Source organism: Musca autumnalis, unplaced genomic scaffold, assembly GCF_047663935.1.
Source record: "Musca autumnalis isolate F117 unplaced genomic scaffold, ASM4766393v1 scaffold_2, whole genome shotgun sequence".
Taxonomy (NCBI): Eukaryota; Metazoa; Arthropoda; class Insecta; order Diptera; family Muscidae; genus Musca; species Musca autumnalis.
This window is the reverse complement of record NW_027411755.1, coordinates 226,284,600-226,308,723: the sequence shown is the minus strand read 5'-3', so window position 1 is coordinate 226,308,723 and position 24,124 is coordinate 226,284,600. Positions and strand designations below refer to the sequence as shown.

The 24,124-nt window shown below is 35.5% G+C and overlaps 1 protein-coding gene and 1 pseudogene across 1 annotated transcript; both read right to left on the bottom strand.

Annotated features, from left to right (window-relative positions):
* Positions 1-4,214: 4,214 nt before the first annotated feature.
* LOC141392533 (protein sly1 homolog) lies at positions 4,215-9,183 on the bottom strand (annotated as a pseudogene).
* A 1,873-nt stretch (positions 9,184-11,056) lies between these two features.
* Slh (sec1 family domain containing Slh) lies at positions 11,057-14,931 on the bottom strand. Its single transcript, XM_073970963.1, has 5 exons — positions 14,665-14,931; positions 13,528-13,687; positions 12,775-13,463; positions 11,740-12,449; positions 11,057-11,674 (listed from the first exon to the last, which is right to left on the bottom strand). Exons 1-5 carry the CDS (start codon positions 14,690-14,692, stop codon positions 11,345-11,347), a joined length of 1,917 nt encoding a protein of 638 aa, XP_073827064.1. The 5' UTR covers positions 14,693-14,931; the 3' UTR covers positions 11,057-11,344.
* Positions 14,932-24,124: the final 9,193 nt, after the last annotated feature.

Sequence of the window (24,124 nt, the reverse complement as noted above, 5' to 3'; positions counted from 1 at the left end):
TACATCGGCGTAGTAAGACCTAAAATAGAATATATGGGACATTTACTGCTTGATGCCCCGCTCAACAAAATGCTTAAAATTCAGCGGATACAGTTTCGAGCGCTGAGAACTACCCTCGGAGCGATGATCTCAACGCATACACAGTCTTTAGAAGTGGAAACCAATGTAATGCCGTTGCCGGAAAGATTTAATCTGCTGGCCAACAACTATATAAACAATATGATCACCGACCGTAGAAACCCTGCAAACAAATTTATTCTGGAATATAATGAGAAATTTCAAGTTAGACTTTCATTTTTCCAGCTGTACCATAATAAAAGAACACAAAACAATCTCGTCAGACTTCACCGACCTGTTCAATATTCATCTCCTCTCCAAGCTATCCTGCTGGTTCCAAATGTAACATTCCTCAACGTTAGCAAAAATCACACAGCAGCAGCGGACGTTGTACATCAGTTCAAGGTCACTGTGGAAGCAGAATTTAGCAATTATACAAAAGTATTTACAGACGGTTCTAAAACTGCCGAGAAAACTAGCTGCGCTCTTTGGATGCCATCGCTGGACATTGAAGCATCCTTCTCATTGGACCAAGCAAGTTCTATATTTACTGCTGAAGCACATGCTATCGTTGAAGCCCTACTACTAATCAAAACATGTGAAACTGGCAACTACCTTATCATCTCTGACAGCAAATCAGTCCTCCAGGCCATTCAATCTCAAAACAATAAAAACACCCATCCTTCTATTTGTCATATAAAAAATGAGGTGTATCATATGTCTAGAGAGGCCTTCACAGTACACTTTCTTTGGGTGCCAAGCCATTGCGGCATCGAGGGAAACGAGTATGTGGACTCCATTGCCACCGGCCATATCCCCGACGATTCCTATCCGGAACTGTATCCAGCAGATCTAAAACAGAAAGACAGATCTTTAGCCCTTACATCATGGCAAGATAAATGGAACGCCAGCGTATTTGGAAGAAGATTTTACTCTTTCTCGCCAAAAGTCAACTGTCAACCTTGGTTCCGGAATGTTAAAATGCCCCGGAGTGTCGCAACAACTACCACAAGACTCAGATTTGGCCATAACCAGATGAAGCATCATCTCCACAAAATTAACATCACCAGCTCTGACAGATGTGATTGTGGTGACGTCCAAACTATGGATCACATCACATTCAATTGCCCGAATATTAACATTAACACAAGACTTTTCCTTTTGCAAAAACTACAAAATCATGGCATACACCAACCATCAATCGACCTCATATTAAAAACGAACAACATCAAGGCTTACTTCGCCTTATGGAAGTACTATAAAGATGCGGATATCAAAATTTAAAAATTCAAAAACAAATCTAACGAACCAAACTACAATTATACCCGTGAAAACCCCAAAATTTACAATATTCCCATGAAATATATTTATACCCGTGAAAGTGGCAACATAGACTTAGTGTCTCATGTCACTTTAAATTCCACCCCAAATATGGTGGAATTGACATATGGAAACATATGTCTGAAGAAGAAGAAGAAGAAAAAATAAGTATAAACACGGGTGTATTTCAGGATTTCGTTAAATCCAGTGGATTTTAGAGCGTAAGTGTAAACTTGGCATTATACACAATTAATAAGATATATAGATAATTTTACGATAATTTTCGAAATAAAGCAGTAAAGTTCTATATTGTCGTTTTTTATGACTAATTCAATTTAAAACAGCTTGTTTTGAAAATTCATGTTCGATCGGCTGCGCATATGCATCTACCTTGATAATTGTGATATGTTTGAAATCAACAAAAAAATAAGTATAAACACCGGGTGTATTTTAGGATTTCGTGAAATCCAGTGGATTTTGGAGCGTAAATGTAAACTAGACATAACGCTGGTGTCAAAAGTCCGTGTTCAGACACACGGGAAAGCATGGTACCATGGTAGAATAAAGTAAAGGTAGGCCACAGCTAACAGCTGATTACAATTTTTTTCTTTTTATGGCCTAATCTGTCAAAATCAGGGTTGACATTTTGTACTGTTTTTGGCATTATGCAATCATAAAGGTAGATGCGTCGCTGAATAGTTCCAACAAAAAACTTGTACTTTAACACTAGGTGTGTTCCTTTACTCAACAATTTGTACAAGTTCAGTAACTTCTTGTAATCGGATAAGGTCTTTTGCATTGTACTGTAGAGTAAACGAACAACATCCAGTAACAATTTGAGTAACAATTTGATTTTGAGTAAACGAACACACATACTATATCTTAAAATTGAAAACAAGGACAAAAAATGTATATTCGCGTGGCAAAATAAAATTGTTGATTTTTTTAGCAAAACCTACGAATGAACGATTTATCAAATATTGATATTAATTTAAATTTGTTCCAAAAGTACGGGAATGTAAAAATTACAATTTTTGTAAAAATTCTGCTGACATTTATCTGCAAATTGGATGCCAGCAATCACGATGTCAGATTAGCCAAACTTGTCAAGTAGAAAATAAGTCAATGACATTTTTTCACTGTCATAAGTTTGGGAAGAACTTTTGCTATTTTTGGAACACTTTTCCAACAAGAATATTCTGGAGCCTAGCTAAAGAAATGTTTTTACTATATATGACACTTTTAACATATAAAAAGTGAAGCTCTAAGTTCCATATGTTTTTGTAATACGGGATAGCTGTGCAGATACATCTACCATTATTATTGTACCATGCCATTTGACGTTTTATGCCATGGATGCAGGGTGGCATTTTTCAGTGATTTTCAAACCTGGCCTACCTCTACTTTATTGTACCATGCATGGTACAATAATACAGGTAGCATTATCATGCCAGCTGATGGTAACATAAGGTATGTTCGTTTACTCAACAATTTATACAAATTTGTACAAGTTCAGTAACTTCTTGTAATCGGCTAAGGTCTTTTGCATTGGACTGTAGAGTACACGAACAACATCCAGTAACAATTTGTACTAATTTTGAGTAAACGAACACACCAATAATGTGTCAAGTGCATTGAATTGATGTCAAATTTTGACACCTTATGTTACCAACAATTGCCGATGCGGCTACCTATGTATTTGTACCAGGCGGGAAAGTAAATTCAGTTTTTAGGCAATAAGGGGTAGGAAAGAGTATTGAGGAGCTCTTTCCTCTCCGCTCTCTCCCAAAAACTCAATTTACTTTCCCGAGAAATTTGTGTGTCTAAACCACTGATGGGCAAATTGCGAGAGACTCATGTATTTTTTACACTTTTGTGTGTGAGGCAGAGCATTTCTGCCCATCAGTGGTCTAAACACAGACAAAGTAAATGTAAACAAAATGAGGAAATGTCTATATCAGGAGGAGGCATTGTGACTCACAAGAGAGCCAATGTGCTCTAAGTGAGCGTAAATTTGTTATCGCTCACAGCCTGTGTAGATGCTAACACGTTGTGAACAACAACAAATTTACGCTCATTGAGAGCACAAGAGAGACCCAAAAATGTTCTCTGCCTCACTCTGGTCTATATCATAGCCGACCAAGAAGAGGGCACACAAAATTCTCAATATTTGCAACTTTTGACAGTGTGTTAGTAACGTTGTATGCATGCATGCTGCAAAACAAAAACAAATCAAAACATTTGTGTGCTCTTTCGTTGCTTTCGGGTCGTGTGTGTGTGAATTGCCGAAAAACTTCGTAACTTTAACAATACCAAAGCACGACATTGGTCTATATGTATATTAAATGATAAATGTTTCTCTACATAGCCGGCATTCAGCCGGGGATTTAACACTTTCTACTATGGACAGGTGCAAATCTCGAGAGCGGGAACAAAATGTTCGTTTATATTATATTTTTCTCTATAAATAGCCACTTCCATTTTGTAGCAATCGGTTTAGTAGAGCCGAGCCTAACCCGGGGCTTGTACCCGGACTTTCGGGTCCAATAACCGGGTCCGTCCCCCAAGGATATTATACATTTCCGTGATCAGCGCAGCAATATCTAACTCTGGAAAAAAATTTCAGAAAAATCGGAGAGTTTTTACTAAACTAGAGTTAAGCCAATTTTTACATAAACGAATCGCAATTTTATTATTTTGTTTATAATAATAAATTATCAGTTAAAAATATCAATCATAATATTAAACAGAAGAACAGAAACGCAAACATAAAGCGTTTTTAATTAAATGTCTAAATTAAAAGCAAGAAGAAAGTTTCCTTATTGTTTCGGTATTATTTATTTATGTACATATGTCGCATAAATATTGCCCATTATCGGTTTGTGTGTGGTATATACAACCGAACACTGCTGCTCAACAGCATTTAAAATTGAAAATAACCTTAGTTGATCGGACGATCCTAATATAAAACCCGAGGCAGATAGTTCTTTTAGGAATTGTTGGGCATTTTTTAGCGTGGATGAACCATAGACAATACATTTACGAACATTGGCGGTTTTCAATATAATTGCCACCACCCACCACAAAAACTACAGCATCCTGGAAGGGTGCACGATTTTTGGGCATGACATCACCCCCCTTTAATAGTTTCGGATCTAAATAAAGGTAATCATCGGTTTCGGGATTATTACGGCATTCCATAACTTGTTCGGTGATTTTGGTTACAGGAAGATTCTGTGAAAAATAGCAAACTTGTTAGGAATTGTTGTAGAACAAGGTATTTTGGTTTTTGGACATACATGATTCTTAACTCCCTCCATAACAAACGAAGAACCTTGTGATACCAATTTTGAGATCATAGAAACAGTTTTGGTACCACCACCCACATATTGGGCAGCCTGATTCATACTTGGTGTACGATTCATAATAGCCTTCCAACGTTGTATATGCGACAACGATGACAAATCACATCCATTCTCTTCAGCACTTCCTTTAAACGTTCTATTTCAAAGTCGGGAACATTTTGTGAACATATATAATAGATAATGAACAAACGCAGTTTATCTTCAGGTGTATCAAATTCTGGATCTGTTAGCAGATCCATCTATGGCTTATCTAAAGTTTGCTTTGACATTATTTTCTCCTCCAATTCGAAGAAGGAATCCAAACGTCGTGATTTAATACAATTCAAAATTGCTGTGGCAATTTTCGTGTGCATATCAATTAAACGTTTCTTCTCCATTAATTGAGGCAGCGAATTGACAGCATTGGTAAGACGAGCTGTGGCATCATTGACCATTGAGAAATCCACCTCAGGTTCACCATCAATGCCCATAGATGTTTTTAGACGTTTGATTTCTTCCTCCGAATTGCAATATGATTCTAGTTCTTCTTGTATTGCCTCAGCCACAGTGGGAAATAGACTGCCTTTGTGATTTGCCCAAAAACGATCGTTGCGATCCAAATCGCAGGGTTTAGGTTTTTTTCGGGTACCTGAGAAAAGGTAGAGATATATTGAGATAAGATGCCATAAACATGAATGTGTAACATTTTCTAAAGGAAGTAAAGAGGTCGAAAGCGTGAATTTCTTCTAAGATTTTCACAAAAAAAATATTCTATTGTTTTGTATACAAATACTTTATTGCCTTCTATAAAACCTAATCGTCTTCTATTAGGAAACCTAATGGCCTTTTTTTTGAGAAGAGCTAATGGTCTTCTTTATAAGAAGACCTAGTGGTCTTTTATATAACGATATTCCATCAGAAAACCAAATGGTATTTCATTATACCCTATACCACAATGTGGAAAAGGGTATAATAAGTTTGTTTTCCCAAAAATTCATGTAACGCCGCGAAATATTCGTCGTAGACCCCTCATGTGGTATACCAAACTTCATATCTCGACGAGATAAAGCGATTTAGCGATGTGTGTCCGTCCGTCCGTCCGTCCGTCTGTCCGTCCATTAAAAATTGTAATCAAGCTAGAGGCCGCAATTATGGACCGATTGTCACGAAATTTAGTATGGAGGTCGGGTTTGGACCAGAATAGAACTGATTAGTTTTTGGCGATGATCGTGAAATGTTAAAGGGATGAAATGGACCAAAAACAAAATTTTTGCTCGATTTTGTAGCCGCTCTGTAGGTCGCAATAATAGTCCGATCGGCGCGAAATTTTAAACGTAGTTTTGGTTTGAGATGAAGAAGTAGCGTGCAAGTCAACGGTATGATCGGATAATATTTAGCGGGTTAAATTGATCAAAACTTTTGTGTATACATTTAAATAAAAGTTATCATTTATCAAAAGCTAGCCCGGAAAGCTAGTGCACAGGGATAGTGGTATAGGGTATCACATGGTCGGCCCCGTCCGACTATAGTCTGTTCTTACTTGTTTATTATGAAAAAGTTCATAGAAGACCAATCAGTCTTTTCTACTAAAGACGCTACCAAAAGCTTCTAATACATATTTATATACTCACCTCCCGTTGGTTGATCATCCTCAACATATACCAAATTCAAACCCAATTCTAAGACATCATGCACCAAAGCTTGATATGACCATGTATGATGTAACGGTGTTGCCAGATTCATATTACGATCAAGTAACAGCAGTACTGGTCGTTGAAAACTAAATACACCACCACCAGCCTGGGTAGCATCCATGTGAAAGAGATTTGAACGAGCATCCCATAGATTTTCAAGTAATTTCTTTTCTAGCTTTCGTGCAACCATTTCAGCTGCAGTATTACGTGGACAACGAATAATTGGTACATTTCCTTATGTTACAAAAACGGCAAAAAGTGAATCTACAATCGAATCCATTACGGCTTCCATTTCATCATCACGGGTATTGGCACGATTGATAGAATAATATGATAATTGATCAGACTTTTGATGTTTCAGTATAAAGAAATCATCCTCTAAACTGATAAAATTAACATATTGGTCATAGACATGTATGTATGTTCGCAACACAACCGGCCTGCAATGCACTGGCAGCTAAATCTTCAATTTTTTGCCTTGAAATTGGTGCCAAAAAGTTCAAATGATAAATATCATAAAGGCCATTTTGAAAATCTTGTTTCTCTTCAGTTGGCATACAGAAGTAGATTGCCGGCACATCGGGTATGGAATCACGATCAGAACGTAATTATCTGAAATAAAAAGGAATAATCAGAATAATTAATAATCCTTCGTTGTTGTTTATATTGGAGTTACTTACACATGCAGCGTAACACCCAACTCTCTTAGTTCCTTTATTGAAATTATGGGAGAAATAATATCCTGACCCACACGATAATAAATCAATATTTTCCATACCGGCTCAGCAGCCAACACCTTAGGATACTGTGCTTGTGTATTAGATAAAAGTCCCGCGTAGAACTCGGTGCATCCCACAAAAATGGGTTTCTTTTTAGCAACACAATACCAACACATACATAGCTCATTGATAAAAGCTCAATGCAATAGAAGTTTCTTTGAGACCACTTTCCACAAAGTTCACATGAATGTCCTGTTAGCAGGACGATATGGACATGCGTTTATTTGCCTTAAATTAGATGGAATGATGAATATAGAAGTCGGCGCATCCAATAAAATTGTATGACATTTGACAACACAACACATATACATACAGTTAGGCAAGAAATGTATTGCAAAAACCAAAATTGTAGAAAATTTCATATTAATTGTTCGTTTATGGCAACAAATTATGTAAAAACTATACGGTTTTTTGTGCAAATCTCTTGCTATAGGTCCTTACAACAATATTCCGTCAAAATATGCAAAGGTTATTTGCGATTTATAAAAAATACACTCAAAAATAAGAATTAACTACTACTTGGGGGTGACAATAAAAGTATTGCAAAAATTACCAAATCGATGGGTTCTTCGAGAATTACCAAAGGTGTGTTCCTTAATGAGTTGTCTATCCACTTTGGACATTCATTGGAGCATTAATGAGCTTAGTTAAACCAAAAATTAAGGCTCGGTATGTTCCACTCTAAGGATACTGGTTCCCCGATTTTTAGTAAATCTTGATCCTACGTTGGAGGATGTTTTTGGGGTTTTTTGTTAAATTGGACCCAAACATTTTATGAGGGTTGATATCAGGATGTTGACCCGATGTATTTAAGAGTTTTGTGTTGTTATATTACATCGGCAATTTACACAAATAAGATTAACATGTCATTATCAGGTCTTTGGAATGGTGGTAGCTGACTTTGTTTGAGCTTTTGGGATCGATTTTTCTGACTTTCAGACTAATGACTATTAAATATTTCTTAATGATGTCAGTGGGGATGTCTTCCCAATCATTATTATATCCGTGAACCCAATTTCGCATACTATTTTCTATTGTAAAGAATATAGAACCCAAATATTCGGTATTCCAGCTTCTCCAGTAGCGGTTTAATTTCCATATTTGATGGGTTTTATTGGATTTGGCGCAATTTTTTGGATTTATTATGATAGCAGAGGACAATATCTAACCACTTAGTAAAAATTAAACCATATCAATACCATTGAGAGACGAAATAGTGCTCTGTCGTAGGTCGTTCCAAAATTCTACACTGGTGTCAATTTTTTCCATATACTTTCCAGAGGTATTTCGAAGTTCTCAAAGCCAAAATCGGACTGTTTTGCATTGTTCCATTATCCTACAATACATATTGAGTCAAATATTCATTCTTTGCCTACTTGCCTGTGGCCTATTCGTCATTGTTTATTGTTAATATGGTCCCATGCGTTTTTTACCTGTCTGAAGACCCTCCATGACGGCATTTTTTATCACTGAACTTTATTGCATTCAATACTGTTAGTGTATTATTAGCCGCAAAAGTCATAAAAATGCATAATGACCTCAAAAATTTGCAAACATTTTATAGTTTTATAGTACTGATTTTCCCGTTGCAATACTTTTATTGTCACCCCCAAGTAGTAGTTAATTCTTATTTTTGACCGTATTTGTTATAAATCGCAAATAACCTTTGCATATGTTGACGGAATATTGTTGGAAGGACCTATAGCAAGAGATTTGCACCAAAAACCGTATAGTTTTTACATAATTTGTTGCCATAAACGAACAATTAATATGAAATTTTCTACAATTTTGGTTTTTGCAATACATTTCTTGCCTAACTGTATGTGTATGTATGAATGTAGCTCATTTACTCGTTTCTTCTTGTACAATCTTAATCTCAGCATCGTGAATGATAAATAGATCTTGCTCATATTCTTGTGCATATTCTTTATTGTACCGCGTCGCGTTTTGGTGAATTTTAATTAAAAATTTTGACAAAAAGTTTTTTACCAATATCATACACAATTATATATAACGATCCGAAAATTTAACGCATCTGTCCATTCACTTTCACGGATGGTCCATCTAAATTTATCCGATATCTGCCAAAATGATGAAATATTCGATTTTCAATCAAAACAATTGTCAATCTAATCATTTTGAAAATTGTATGACAATCATTCGAACAATAGGGATTGCAACAACGACACATTTTACAATTGAAATGAAAAAAGGCACATATTTAGCACAATCACATGTTCTCACTTTACGCGACACGTTTTTCCGCTGATTGCCAGTTCAAATTAATAAATATTTCTCCAATTTTATGCAATTTTACAAACTAACCAATATTAAATTTCAATTTTGGAATCCCTATTTTTTAAAGTCTATGGCAAATTGTCATAACAAAATATCAAAATAATAGTTACAGAAAAAATAACAAACAAACCAGAAGGAATATATTTGTTCAAGAAAAGCAAACTAGAAAATCAATACAAAACAATGCCGGAAACGCTAAATACCAATAGCGGCGAATTAGGAATTCGTGCAAGAACTAGCTACAGGTAAGTATGATGTGAATTTGCAAATATTAACGTTTTTAAATAAATGTTAACATTTGTATATATGTATTTATAGATTTCTGTTTTTGCTTGGGCGAATCGGAATATTTGCCTTTCGGATTGCAAAAATATTGCTGATTTTGATAATTGCAACAATTGCAACATGCCTCTGGTGTGGAGGTAAAAAACTTTCAGCAATTCTTTGGCAAATTTTTCGCAAAACCCAATCAAAAATAGAACAAAGAGCTGTTGAACTTATGGAATTGGAATTAAATGAATTTCCATATTGGTTCAACATTATTGTTCTATGGATTAGGAATATTATGAATTTCATGGAATTATTGGTGAGATTAATATTGTTTTTGTGTTTTCTTTTTTATTTTGACAGGATAATTATAAAAGAAGTTTTGAAGAGCTTAATTTTTTGGGTGTTAATCAAAATTCTTTGTGTTTATGTTATTGTTTAAATAATTAAATGTAGTTTTATAATTGTTATAATATGATGTTGATATTGTTTTCTTATTATATGTTGTTATCATTGTTTATTTGTTCTTTTTTAGAATATTAGTTAACCCTCCGTTGGGCTCCTGGGTCTGACCAGACGCTTTTGAATATTATAAAAAAAGGCCTGGCCGGACCCAGGTATCCAACGGAGGGTTAAATAAAAAATAACAATTATTTAACGTTAATTAACATGTATTCTCTTCTCAATCTATCTACATCTGAAAAGGTTAGCACTACGTAGTGGAAGAAGATTCAAACCTGCCATATGTACATACAGCGTGAATCCCGTAATTGGAGACCACCCCCATCCATCACAGCAGAAGAACTCCAGCTGCCAAGGCAAAGAGTTGTTTTAGCCCAGTTAAAATCCGGACGATGCAGCCTCCTTAATTCGTATTGGTCCCGAATTGACGCCACAATACCCCAACACATTCCCAGCATGTGGATGGGACCACACCATACGCTGCATTTGTTTAGCTGCCCAGCTAATCACACTCACCTGTCCCCTGATTCCTTATGGACGCAACTAGTTCAAGTTGCAGAATTCTTGAGTCTGGATACAGAAGAACCAGAACCTGATAACTGAAATAATACACGAAAGAACATACTATTTGAGTTGCTACAACAACAACCATCTATCTACAACAACTATGAACACGAAGAGAGCATTTGTATGGAGAATCGTATGAAAATGTAAAGGCGAGTGCTCATCTTGTTCATCTGTGATCTACATTATATAGCTGTTGAAAAGAGAGAGAGCAAAAACATATTTACCATTCGTTTCAGTCTCTTATTGTTTCAATATTCCAACCAAAAAATTTTACATAAAATAATCGCAATTTTATTATTTTGTTTATAATAATAAATTATCAGTTATAAATATCAATCATAATGTTAAACAGAAGAACAGAAACCCAAACATAAAGCGTTTTTATTTAAAGGTCTAAATTAAAAGCAAGAAGAAAGTGTCCTTATTGTTTCGGTATTTTTTTATTTATGTCATATAAATATTGCCCATTATCGGTTTGTTTGTGGTATATCCAATCGAACACTGCTGCTCAACAGCATTTAAAATTGAAAATATTCTTAGCACTGATCGGACGATCCTAACTTAAAACAGGACCTTGAATTTCACGACCCAAGGCAGATAGTTCTTTTAGGAACTGTTGGGCATTTGTTAGCGTGGATGAACCATAGACAATACGTTTACTAACATTGGCGGTTTGTTTCTGTCGTATAAAATCCACAAGATTCTGGTATTCAATATAATTGCCACCACCCACCACAAAAACTACAGCATCCTGGAAGGGTGCACGATTTTTGGGCATGACATCACCCCCCTTTAATAGTTTCGGATCTAAATAAAGGTAATCATCGGTTTCGGGATTATTACGGCATTCCATAACTTGTTCAGTGATTTTGGTTACAGGAAGATTCTGTGAAAAATAGCAAACTTGTTAGGAATTGTTGTAGAACAAGGTATTTTGGTTTTTGGACTTACATGCTTCTTAACTACCAAATTCTTAACTCCCTCCATAACAAACGAAGAACCTTGTGATACCAATTTTGAGAACATAGAAACAGTTTTGGTACCACCACCTTCATATTGGGCAGCCTGATTCATACTTGGTGTACGATTCATAATAGCTTTCCAACGTTGTATATACGACAAGGATGACAAATCACATCCATTCTCTTGCAGCACTTCCTTTAAACGTTCTATTTCAAAGTCGGGAACATTTTGTGAACATATATAATAGATAATGAACAAACGCAGTTTATCTTCAGGTGTACCAAATTCTGGATCTTTTAGCAGATCCATCAATGGTTTATCTAAAGTTTGCTTTGACATTATTTTCTCCTCCAATTCGAAGAAGGAATCCAAACGTCGTGATTTAATGCAATTCAAAATTGCTGTGGCAATTTTCGTGTGCATATCAATTAAACGTTTCTTCTCCATTAATTGAGGCAGCGAATTGACAGCATTGGTAAGACGAGCTGTGGCATCATTGACCATTGAGAAAGCCACCTCAGCTTCACCATCAATACCCATAGATGTTTTTAGACGTTTAATTTCTTCCTCCGAATTGCGATATGATTCTAGTTCTTCTTGTATTGCCTCAGCCACTGTGGGAAATGGACTGCCTTTGTGATTTGCCCAAAACCGATCGTTTCGATCCAAATCGCAGGGTTTAGGTTTTTTTCGGGTACCTGAGAAAAGGTAGAGATATATTGAGATAAGATGCCATAAATATGAATGTGTAACATTTTCTAAAGGAAGTAAAGAGGTCGAAAGCGTGAATTTCTTTTAAGATTTTCAAAAAAAAATATTCTATTGTTTTGTATACAAATACTTTATTGCCTTCTATAAAACCTAATCTTCTTTATAAGAAGACCTAGTGGTCTTTTATATAACGATATTCCATCAGAAAACCGAATGGTATTTCATTTACTATGATAAAGTTCATGAAAGACCATTCAGTCTTCTCTACCGAAGAGGCTACCAAGAGCTTCTAATACATATTTATATACTCACCTCCCGTTGGTTGATCATCCTCAACATAGACCAAATTCAAACCCAATTCCAAGACATCATGCACCAAAGCTTGATATGACCATGTATGATGTAACGGTGTTGCCAGATCCATATTACGATCTAGTAACAGCAGTACTGGTCGTTGAAAACTAAATACACCACCACCAGCCTGGGTAGCATCCATGTGAAAAAGATTTGAACGAGCATCCCATAGATTTTCACGTAATTTCTTTTCTAGCTTTCGTGCAACCATTTCAGCTGCAGTATTACGTGGACAACGAATAATTGGTACATTTCCCAATGTTACAAAAACGGCAAAAAGTGAATCTACAATCGAATCCATTAAGGCTTCCATTTCATCATCACGGGTATTGGCACGATTGATGGAATAATATGATAATTGATCAGACTTTTGATGTTTCAGTATAAAGAAATCATCCTCTAAACTTATGAAATTAACATATTGATCATAGACACGATGTATGTTCGCAACACAGCCGGCCTGCAATGCACTGGCAGCTAAATCTTCAATTTTTTGTCTTGAAATTGGTGCCAAAAAGTTCAAATGATAAATATCATAAAGGCCATTTTGAAAATCTTGTTGTATACGATCGAGATTCTCTTCAGTTGGCATACAGAAGTAGATTGCCGGCACATCGGGTATGGAATCGCGATCAGAATGTAATTGTCTGAAATAAAAAGGAATAATGAGAATATATAAAATTCGTTGTTGTTTATATTGGAGTTACTTACACATGCAGCGTAACACCCAACTCTCTTAGTTCCTTTATTGAAATTATGGGAGAAATAATATCCTGACCCACACGATCATAAATCAAGATTTTCCATACCGGTTCAGCAGCCAAAACCTTAGGCTGTTGGGCATTTAAATTAAGCATTTGCTTAAGAGCATCTGGAAATGTAGAGGACGTGATTGGTTAGTGTTAAATTATAATCTAATTGTTGACATAAACATCTTGACCCCATTAACATAAAATAGCAGTAGCTCTTTACATGAATAGAGACTAAATCAATTGATTGTTAATCACGGCTTAAGTTGAATGTTTTCATTAAACTCGGATCGGGTCCAAATTTATTTCACAGGTAGGTCTCGTCACCCTGATAACAACTATATATAACATTTATTGCGGAAGTCCATACTTCCCGAGATATGGGCCTCTGAAGTTCCAAAAATTCCCATGTTAAAGGCCGACTATTTAGACAAAAATGTATGATTTTAAAGGAAATTTTGTTCCCGTTCCTTAGATTTGCACCTGTCCATAGGAGGAGAAAGTCTTAAATCCCCGGCCGAAGGCCTGCTATTTAGAGAAACTTTTGTGATTTTAAATAAAATTTGGTTCCCGTTCCCTAGATTTGCACCTGTCCATAGGAGAAAGTCTTAAATCCCCGGCCGAAGGCCGGCTACTTAGAGAAACTTTTGTGATTTTAAAGAAAATTTGGTTCCCGTTCCCTAGATTCGCATCTGTTCATAGAAAAAGTCTTAAATCCTTGGCCGAAGACCCTCTATTTATAATAAAATGTATAAATATTATAGTATATTCCTTAAGCTTTACAGTAGTATCCATATTATCATTATCCGCTCAAAAATAGCGAAGTTACACACAAAGGAATATTCGGAACTTCAGAGGCCCATATCTCGGGAAGTATGTACTTCCGCAATAAATGTTATATATATTTGTGATCAGGGTGACGAGACCTACCTGTGAAAAAAAAACTTGGTCCCGATCAGAGCTGAAAACATTCAACTTACTCCATTAATATTCTACGAATATATCATTTTCTTGACTCTCAAAAATTCTATTCTGACACGATCACATCCCATATTTTTCTTCTGCCCCTGAAAATATAGTTTCTGATTTTCCCACATACTTATTTGTCTTTCTCTTAATGTCAGCATTTCACGGCCTTCGTTTTATTGTTAAGGTTTTTGTTTTTAACTAAAATTATCGACAAATGTTGTTAATAATATATCGAACTTATTTTTAATGGAATGAAAACATTTTATAACATTTTATTGAAAAAATAAACTTGGAATTTATGCCAGCTGTCAAAGTACACGTCAACTTCATATGTCTTCTTCTTCTTCCATATGTCAATTCCACCATATTTGGGGTAGAATTCAGGGATGCCAACTGTTCCGAGGTAAAAATCGCTACAGCCACATATGCTATGTTTACATTTACGAAATCCACTCGAGTTCATCTGTCAAATTCATAGGTTAAACGTACAATGAAATCCAATGGATTTCAGATGAGATTTCATTTGACATTTGAGCTATGGAATTGACGGATGAAATCGAGTGGATTTCGTAAATGTAAACTTAGCAATACGCACCATAGGTCTGTAGCGATTTTTACCTTAAAGCCCCCGGCACATACGGTACGTTGTGCGTTGAAAACAACAACCACATGAAAAATGTGTAAGTGATGCCAAGTTTGTTCTTGAAGTTTTCATGTGGTTGTTGTAACACAACGCTCAACGCGCCGTATGTGCCGAGGCCTTAAAATAGTTGACATTCCTGCTTAACCCTGCATTTGCACATGACAGGACAGTTGAGTTCATGTATTAATTGTCAAAACCCCAAAACTTGTCAAACAAAAACAGTTGTAAAATTATGAATAAAAATCGTCGATTTCTTTTTGATTTCCGTTCACATATTTTGTTATTGTTCGTGTTCTTTTGTTTTAACACATTTGAATTATATCTCACACGTTTTTACAAAAAATGTCAAAAAAATTGTTAACCCTACTGTCTGCGTAAAACTGATGGACAGCTGGGAGACAGACGACAAATGTATATATGTGTTAGTAAATCAGAGTTGTATTTAAAGACGAACTGTCTGATGTAAACGCCTAGTAAACAGTGGTTTTTGTACGTCAAAAATCACCACAAGTAGGGGGAAAACCACCAACTTGGCACCCCTGGTGGAACTAGGTCTGTAGTGGAATTCTGTAACTCATTTTTTAAGTTACCGACAAAAATCGGTAACATTATAACGCAAAAGTATGAATGAAAATTATCAAAAAAGTTGACAGCTCTGTTGCTATCGGTAGGATTTATCAACAGCTTTATTTTGGTTGTTAACTTACCGAAAATTTTCGTTAATTAACGAAATTATAAGTATATTAATTTTACCGATATTTGTCGGTAACTGGAAAAATGAGTTACAGAATTCCACTACTGGGGGCTCAATTCTGTTTCTATGAAAATGTGAAATGAAAACTTTTATAAAGGAGAAAACTGTCAAATGAAAAATATTATAAAGGAAATATTTTTCATTTCAAATTTTCATAGAACAAGAATCCAGCACCTGGTCTGATAAATTGTCCTTATTCCACCCTGTTTCTAAAAGTTTGTAGAAATTTGTACAAACTTTTGGGTTATCGAACAGCATTTTCTAAAAGTTTGTACAAACTTTTGGGTTATCGAACAGACCTATTTACTAGGCGTTAACCATAGATCTGGCAAAAAATCGATAGCACTATCGATAAAATTGATTATTTTTAAAAAATAAATATCGATAGATAGTTTTGCCCTCGATATTATCGGAAGAAAAGCCCCCAACGTAAAATTCATTGAAATAAATAGAATTTTTTCAGTTTTGTGTGTGAGAAAGTAAGTCCGTAGTCACACGTACACATTTTTCTGAAAAGTAAAATGTTTTTTTTTAACATTTTTATAAAATAAGAGCAATTGTTTATTCTCCTTTAGATTTCTGTGAACTACTTTTGCAAAATGTCAAGAAAAGCATTGACATTTCCGCCATTTTCATCTCCAAAGTAATGGCCCCGGCACATACGGTACGTTGTGCGTCGCGTTACAACAACCACATGAAAACTTCAAGAACAAACTTGGCATCACTTACATTTTTTTCATGTGGTTGTTGTTTTTAACGCGTGACGCAACGCACAACGTGCCGTATGTGCCGGGGCCATAATGGTGTTGACAACTTAACGATAATATCGATAGCAATCGATATTTTAAAACATTATATCGAAAATATCTAATGTTGGGAATATCGATGGTTTGCCAGCTCTACTAATCACAGTCTATACAGTCGTCAGCCCAAACAAGTTAAGGCCTGCGTACATAAGCTGCCTTGCCTGCTTACCTTGCATACTTCTGATAAAAGAATAAAAAAGAAAAGGGCAACCCAGTTCAAAATTTCCTCGGCCTTCTTTATTCTTTTATTTTTATTATGTCAAAAATGAAGTAGGAAAGCAAGGCAATCAGGCAGAGCAGCTTATGTACGCAGGCCTTTAGCCCTGACTATTTAGTTTGCTGTCAAATACATTATTGTGACATAAAATACAAAGAAAATCAAATCACAATAATGAACAATCTATTATGTTTGTAGTCAAAAGTTGTTAACAGAACTCTGCATGACCGACCTTCTGTAGGCCTTGGTACTAATACTAAAAAAAAGTTTGTACAAATTTCTGCAAACTTAAGCTGTAAACAGATACAACGTTTGGGTAAAGTTTTGTGTCGTTTTGGCCGTTTTTACACTGTTGGGCATGATGCCGAAAAATTCAAATTCATTTGAAATATTTGCCGACAAACAGATAAACGCTGGACTTTGGTGTCGTCGTCGCCCTGTTGTTGTTGTTTTTTTCTCGACGCCCAACGCAAAACTTTAATCAAACGTTGTATCTGTTTCCAGCTTTATGGGTTATCGAACAGACATGGTAGAACAAATATAAGGTAAAGTTAATACTACAACAAATACAACTCGAACAACAACCACAAAGGAATTTGTTTTTGTTTGTAACGTTACTGCCAGCTGTATTTGTAAACAAAACAAGGAAATGTCTATAAATTATTGGAATTTGAAAAAAATAATTATTTTTCACATTTGGTTGAATATTTTGGAAAACATGAATGAAAATTCGTTAAATTTTCAATTTTTATGTTTCCACATCATTCCACTAAATGCATAAATTCTCGCAGAAAGTAGAATTCTTGCAGAAAAGTTTGGGGTCGCTGGAAATTCATAAAAAAAGTAGAAGCTGTTTCAATGTTTTGTTTTAGAAATCAAAAAAGCACATGTTTATTAGGGCTTTATTTTTTTAAATTTTAACAAAATACCTCACATATTAACAAACGTTGTATCGCCTCTACAAGCGGTGATTTACTGCGCGGCTTATCGTTCGAACTTGGAAGAGGTTACATATCATTGATATGAAGAAGTCTTTCTGGGAAATGGTTTTTTCCGATTGATATATTTTTTTCTCAAAAAATATATGTCCCTAATGTACATCAAAATAGAAATAAATGTATAAAATGTCATATGAAATTTGACACTAACGTTACAACCCAGTTCAGTCAGCTGTGTATTGCTGCTACCTTTTCTTATTCTACCATGTCGAACAGACGTACATGGTACAATAATAATAATAATAAATGTATTTGTACCATGCAGACGTATTGTCTTGTTTTATCTAACTAGGCGTTTACACCAGACAATTTTTCTTCAAACACAACTCTGATTATACCCGTCACCACTATGTGGGGAGGGTATTATAAGTTGGTTTTATATATACCAAAATGAATTGGCCTGTTCCCGTACTTTATAAAGTGGTAAAATTCGTAAAAGTTATAAAAGTTGTAAACGATTTTCATGTAAATTTTGTGTACGGAAACGCAAAATGTGTAAAAGTGGTAAAAATTGTAAAAACTTTTTAGTTCTGGAACAGAGCTAATGTCTCGACGAGCTGAGTCGATGTGGCTATGTGTGTCGACCGTCCGTATGTCCATATAAACCTTGTAATCACGCTACAGGTCGCAATTTTGATCGGATCGTCACCAATTTTGGGTGTTGATGGGGGTCCCGGATGGGAGGAAGCCTATTGATTTCGGTGATGGTCGGATAATATTCAGGGGTTGGAAGGGCAAAAAACTTGTTTGGAGAAAAAGTCACCGTTTTATTTCAAAGCGAATATCTCCGCATCTATAAGGGTATATCAAAAGCAATGAAAGTAGAAAATATCACCTTTACAATGATGTATAGTAGGTTGTCGTAGGTGGTCAAACAACGAAGATATCGCAATAGTCGCTAATACAACCCAACTTTTCATTTTTGCGATTTTAATCACAGCTTCGGTTGCGAGCTTCCAAAAGAAAAGCCTGACAATGAAAGTAGAATATCCCACCTTTACAATGATGTAAAGTAGGTTGGCGTAGGTAGACAAATAACGGATATGTAGCATCCCATTTCCGATTTTTTTGTAATAACGCTACAGATCGCAGTTTTGATCGGATCGTCACGATTTTTTTTGGGAGTCGATGCGGGTCCCACAGAGGAAAAATTCTATTAAGTTTGGTGATGGTCGGATAATATTCAGTAGACGGAATAAGCAAAAACTTATGTGGAGAAAAGTCAACGTTTTTTTTTTCTTATTCGAATATCTCCGCTTCTGGTTGGAGTATTCCCGGTCCACAATAGCGTGAATTTCATTAAAAAAATTCATGAAATTGGGCGTTCTTAAATCGAATTCCCCAGTACAGCAATTTTATGATTTTACTCTACTATGGAAGTCGATCTAGAGAAGCATAATTTCATGAAATTCTTTCAATGAAATCACTCTAGTGTGGACCGGGACAAAAGAAAAGTCCGTCAATTGAAGAAGAAAAGATCTTTACACTGATGCAAAGTATGTTGGCGTAATAGTACGGTTACACTAGAGTTTTTTGCCTGGTTAACCCACTTCGAGAGGACTTATTTGACGTTTGCGCTGTGGAATTGACATTTGAAATCCAAACCCACTGGGTTAATCCGGTTAAGTGTAACCGGGGTATAAGTTGGCAAACAACCGAGATATCGCAAAAGTCAGTAATATATCAAATTTTTCAATTTTTTATAATCACGCTACAGGTTGGAATTTTGATCGTATAGTCACGAAATTTTGGGGGTTGATAGAGGCAACACAGAGGAAGAAGCGTATTGATTTTGGTGATAGGTGGATAATATTTAGGGGTCGTAAAGCTCATGTGGAGACAAATTCAAAGTTTTATTCTTTGTAAATATGTATATCGGCTTCTAGTAGGGGTATTCCAACGGCAAAGCCTTTTAATAGAAGAAGAAAATATTACCTTTACATGTACAGTTGGTTGGCGAGGGTGGTCAAACAAGGGAGATACCACAATAGTCGGTAATGCATCCAATTCTTCCATTTTTTTGCAATCACAAGTCGTAGAATTTAAGGGACGCGGAAGATCATTTGGATATCGAATGAATAAGAGAGGTTCAAGGACAGATCCTTGTGGTGCCCAGAAAATAAATTCTGACAATTAGACTTAGCACCAGTTAACTCAACAAATTGATTTCTGTCACATAAATAAGCAAAAACTTGTTTTGAAAATTCATGTTCCATCAGCGGCACATATGCATCTACCTTGATTATTGGATATGTTTGAAGCATGCCATGGTTTGAAGTCAACAAAAAATAGGTCTGTACGATAACTCAATGTCCAAAACCTAAAACTTTGCGTGTTGCGTGTGCGTTCAAAAATACATAAACAGAATACATGTATTTCAAATTGAAACGTTTGAGAAAAAGTTTTGTTTCAATTCTGGTAGAAGAATAAAGAAAAAATTAAACTTTGCAGGGCTTTATCTTTTATTTTTCTACCAGAAATCGCACAAAACTTACTCGAACGTTGGATGTTTTTACAACTTTATACGTATATACAGTTTACATTTACGAAATCCACTCGAATTCATCTGTCAATTCCTTTGTGTATACGTCAAATGAAAACTCATCTGAAATCTATTGGATTTCATTTGACGTTTGAGCAATGGAATTGACAGTTGAAATCGAGTGGATTTCGTAAATGTAAACATAGTATTAGTTCCTTTATTGAAATGATGGGGAAATAGTGCCCTGATCCACACGATCATAAATCAAGATTTTCCATGTAGGCTGCTGAGAATGTCAAAATTTGATGGAAGGAGTTCCATGCTATGATGTTGTTTCATGGCATCTTTTGCATTGGTTCAAACTAAGTCGCGAAAGATCCGATTTTTTCATTAGCATTTCAACCCATGCAAAGGAACTCGTAAAAGATCCGATCTTTTCATTAGCATTTGAACTCATGCAAACGAAGTCGTGAAAGATCCGATCTTTTCTTCAGTATTTGAACCCATTCCATCGGTCCAATAAAGATGAATTTTGTGTTTTTATTTAGTCAAATTTCCTAAATATACATATAAGATTAATTATTTAAAATAGGCTTGATGTTGTCGGAGACTTGAAATCACAACCAACGTTTTTAAAACTCTCGTCGTAATGATAATGTCATGGCAAAGGGTTGGGTTTGAAAATGACATAACAAGGCATTGGTGGAAATGACATGCCAAAGCATTGGTGGAAATGACATGCCAAAGCATTGGTGAAAATGACATGTCAAAGCATTGGTGTAAATGACATGCTTTGGATCCAAAAATGAATAGCATCTTTTGGGGTCCACGCTCATATAAAATTCATCGATGAAGATGCTAAGAAGATGACATGCCAGAACACTTGCACCCATGATTGAATGGCATCTTTGGCTTCGAACATTTTGCTGGGTGTGTATTAGATAAAAGTGCCGCATAGAATTCGGTGCATCACACAGAAAAGGGATGCGTTTTTTGCAACACAATAGGTCTGCACGATAGATTAGGATGCGTACCGCCGTACTGGCAGCCACTCCACTCGGAGACCTTGAGGTCCATTGTGGTCATCCAGACTATTGAATTACATATGTGCATTCTAGAGATGATGATATTGTTGTGTACATTGGGTTATTTGTTTGTAGATGAAGAATGTGGCTAAGTGTGTTGTTGAAAAGGGTGTTCCGGTTATGGATTCGGCGATGGTATGGAAGCGATGTAAGATGTGATGTCGGTTATGGATGAGTTGATTATAGATGCGGCTACAGGGTGATGTGTGCATGAAGATGGTGATGGTATGTGATAAAAGTATGTGATGTTTGTTATGGGAAATGAACTGCCTTTTTGATTTGCCAAAAATATCGTTGGGATCCAAATCGCAGCGTTTTCGCTTTTTTCGGGTACCTGAGAAAAGGGCGAGATAGAGAGATAAGAGGCCTTAAACATGGACTTGTAACAGTTTTTAAAGCAAGTAAAAAGACCGAAAGCGTGAGTTTGTTTCAAGATTTTAACAATAAAAAATCTATTTTCTTTGCGAATACTTTATAGCCTTCTATAAAAAACCTAATGGTCTTATTTATAAGAATACCTAGTGGTCTTCTATATACCGACGTAATGGTATTCCATCAGTAGTGCGATTCTCTAACTAATTTTTTGAGTCACCGACAATTGTCGGTAGAATTAAATTGCTTATAATTTCGGTAATTACCGATGTTTTTCGGTAAGCTAGCGACGAATAAAAAGTTGTCGCAAAGTTCTACCGATATCAAGAGTGTTGTCAACTTTTATTTGAACTTTTCATTCATAATTTTGCGTTTTAATTTTACCGATTTTTGTCGGTAACTCATGGTAGAACAAATACCTACCATGTCGGTAACTCAAAAAATGAGTTAGAGAATCGCACTACAGAAAACCAAATGGTATTTCATTTACTATGACAAAGTCTAATAGAAGACCAATCAGTGTTTTCTACCAAAGAGGCTACCAAGAGCTTCTAATATATTATATTACGATCAAGTAACAGCGGTTGGACGTTGAAAACTAAATACAGCACCAGCCTGAGTAGCATCCATGTGAAAGAGATTGGAACGAGCATCCCATTGCTACATTTCCCAATGTTACAAAAACGGAAAAAGTGAATCTACAATTAAGGCTTCCATTTCATCATAATAATATGATAATTGATCAGACTTTTAATTTTTCAGAATATAGAAAACATCCTCTAAACTGATGAAATTAACATATTGAGTGTTGATACATATATACACAACCGGCCTGCAATGAACTGGCAGCTAAATCATAAAGGCCATTTTGAAAATCTTTTTGTATACGATCGAGATTCTCTTCAGTGGGCATACAGAAGTAGATAGCCGGCACACACATGGATATGGAATCACGATCAGAATGTAATTGTCAAAAATAAAAAGGGATAGTGAGAATATTTAATATGCATTCGTTGTTGTTAATATTGAAGTTACTTACACATGCAGCGTAACACCCAACTCTCTTAGCTCCTTTACTGAAATTATGGGAGAAATAATATCCTGACCCACACGATCATAAATCATGATTTTCCGTACCGGCTCAGCAGCCCACACCTTAGGGTACTGTGCATGTGTATTAGATAAAAGTCCTGCACAGAACTCGGTGCATCCCACAAAAATGGGTGCGTTTTTGCAACACAATACCAACACATACATAGCTCATTGATAAAAGCTCAATGCAATAGAAGTTTCTTTGAGATCACTTTCCACAAAGTTCACATGAATGTCCTGTTAGCAGGACGATATGGACATGCATGTATTTGCCTTAAATTAGATGGGATGATGAATATAGAAGTCGGCGCATCCAATAAAATTGTATGACATTTGACAACACAACCATATGTATATGTGTATGTATGAATGTAGCTCATTCACTCGTTTCTTCTTGTACAATCTTAATCTCAGCATCGTGAATGATAAATAGATCTTGCTCAGCATATTGTGCATATTCTTTATTGTACCGCGTCGCGTTTTGGTGAATTTTAATTGAAAATTTTGACAAAAAGTTTTTTTCCAATATCATACACAATTATATATAACGATCCGAAAATTTAACGCATCTGTCCATTCACTTTCACGGATGGTCCATCTAAATTTATCCGATATCTGCCAAAATGATGAAATATTCGATTTTCAATCAAAACAATTGTCAATCTAATCATTTTGAAAATTGTATGACAATCATTCGAACAATAGGGATTGCAGCAACGACACATTTTACAATTGAAATGAAAAAAGACACATATTTAGCACAATCACATGTTCTCACTTTACGCGACACGTTTTTCCGCTGATTGCCAGTTCAAATTAATAAATATTTCTCCAATTTTATGCAATTTTACAAACTAACCAATATTAAATTTTAATTTTGGAATCCCTATTTTTTAAAGTCTATGGCAAATTGTCATAACAAAATATCAAAATAATAGTTACAGAAAAAATAACAAACAAACCAGAAGGAATATATTTCTTCAAGAAAAACAAAATAGAAAATCAATACAAAACAATGCCGGAAACGCTAAATACCAATAGCGAATTAGGAAATCGTGCAAGAACTAGCTACAGGTAAGTATGATGTGAATTTGCAAATATTAACGTTTTTAAATAAATGTTAACATTTGTATATATGTAT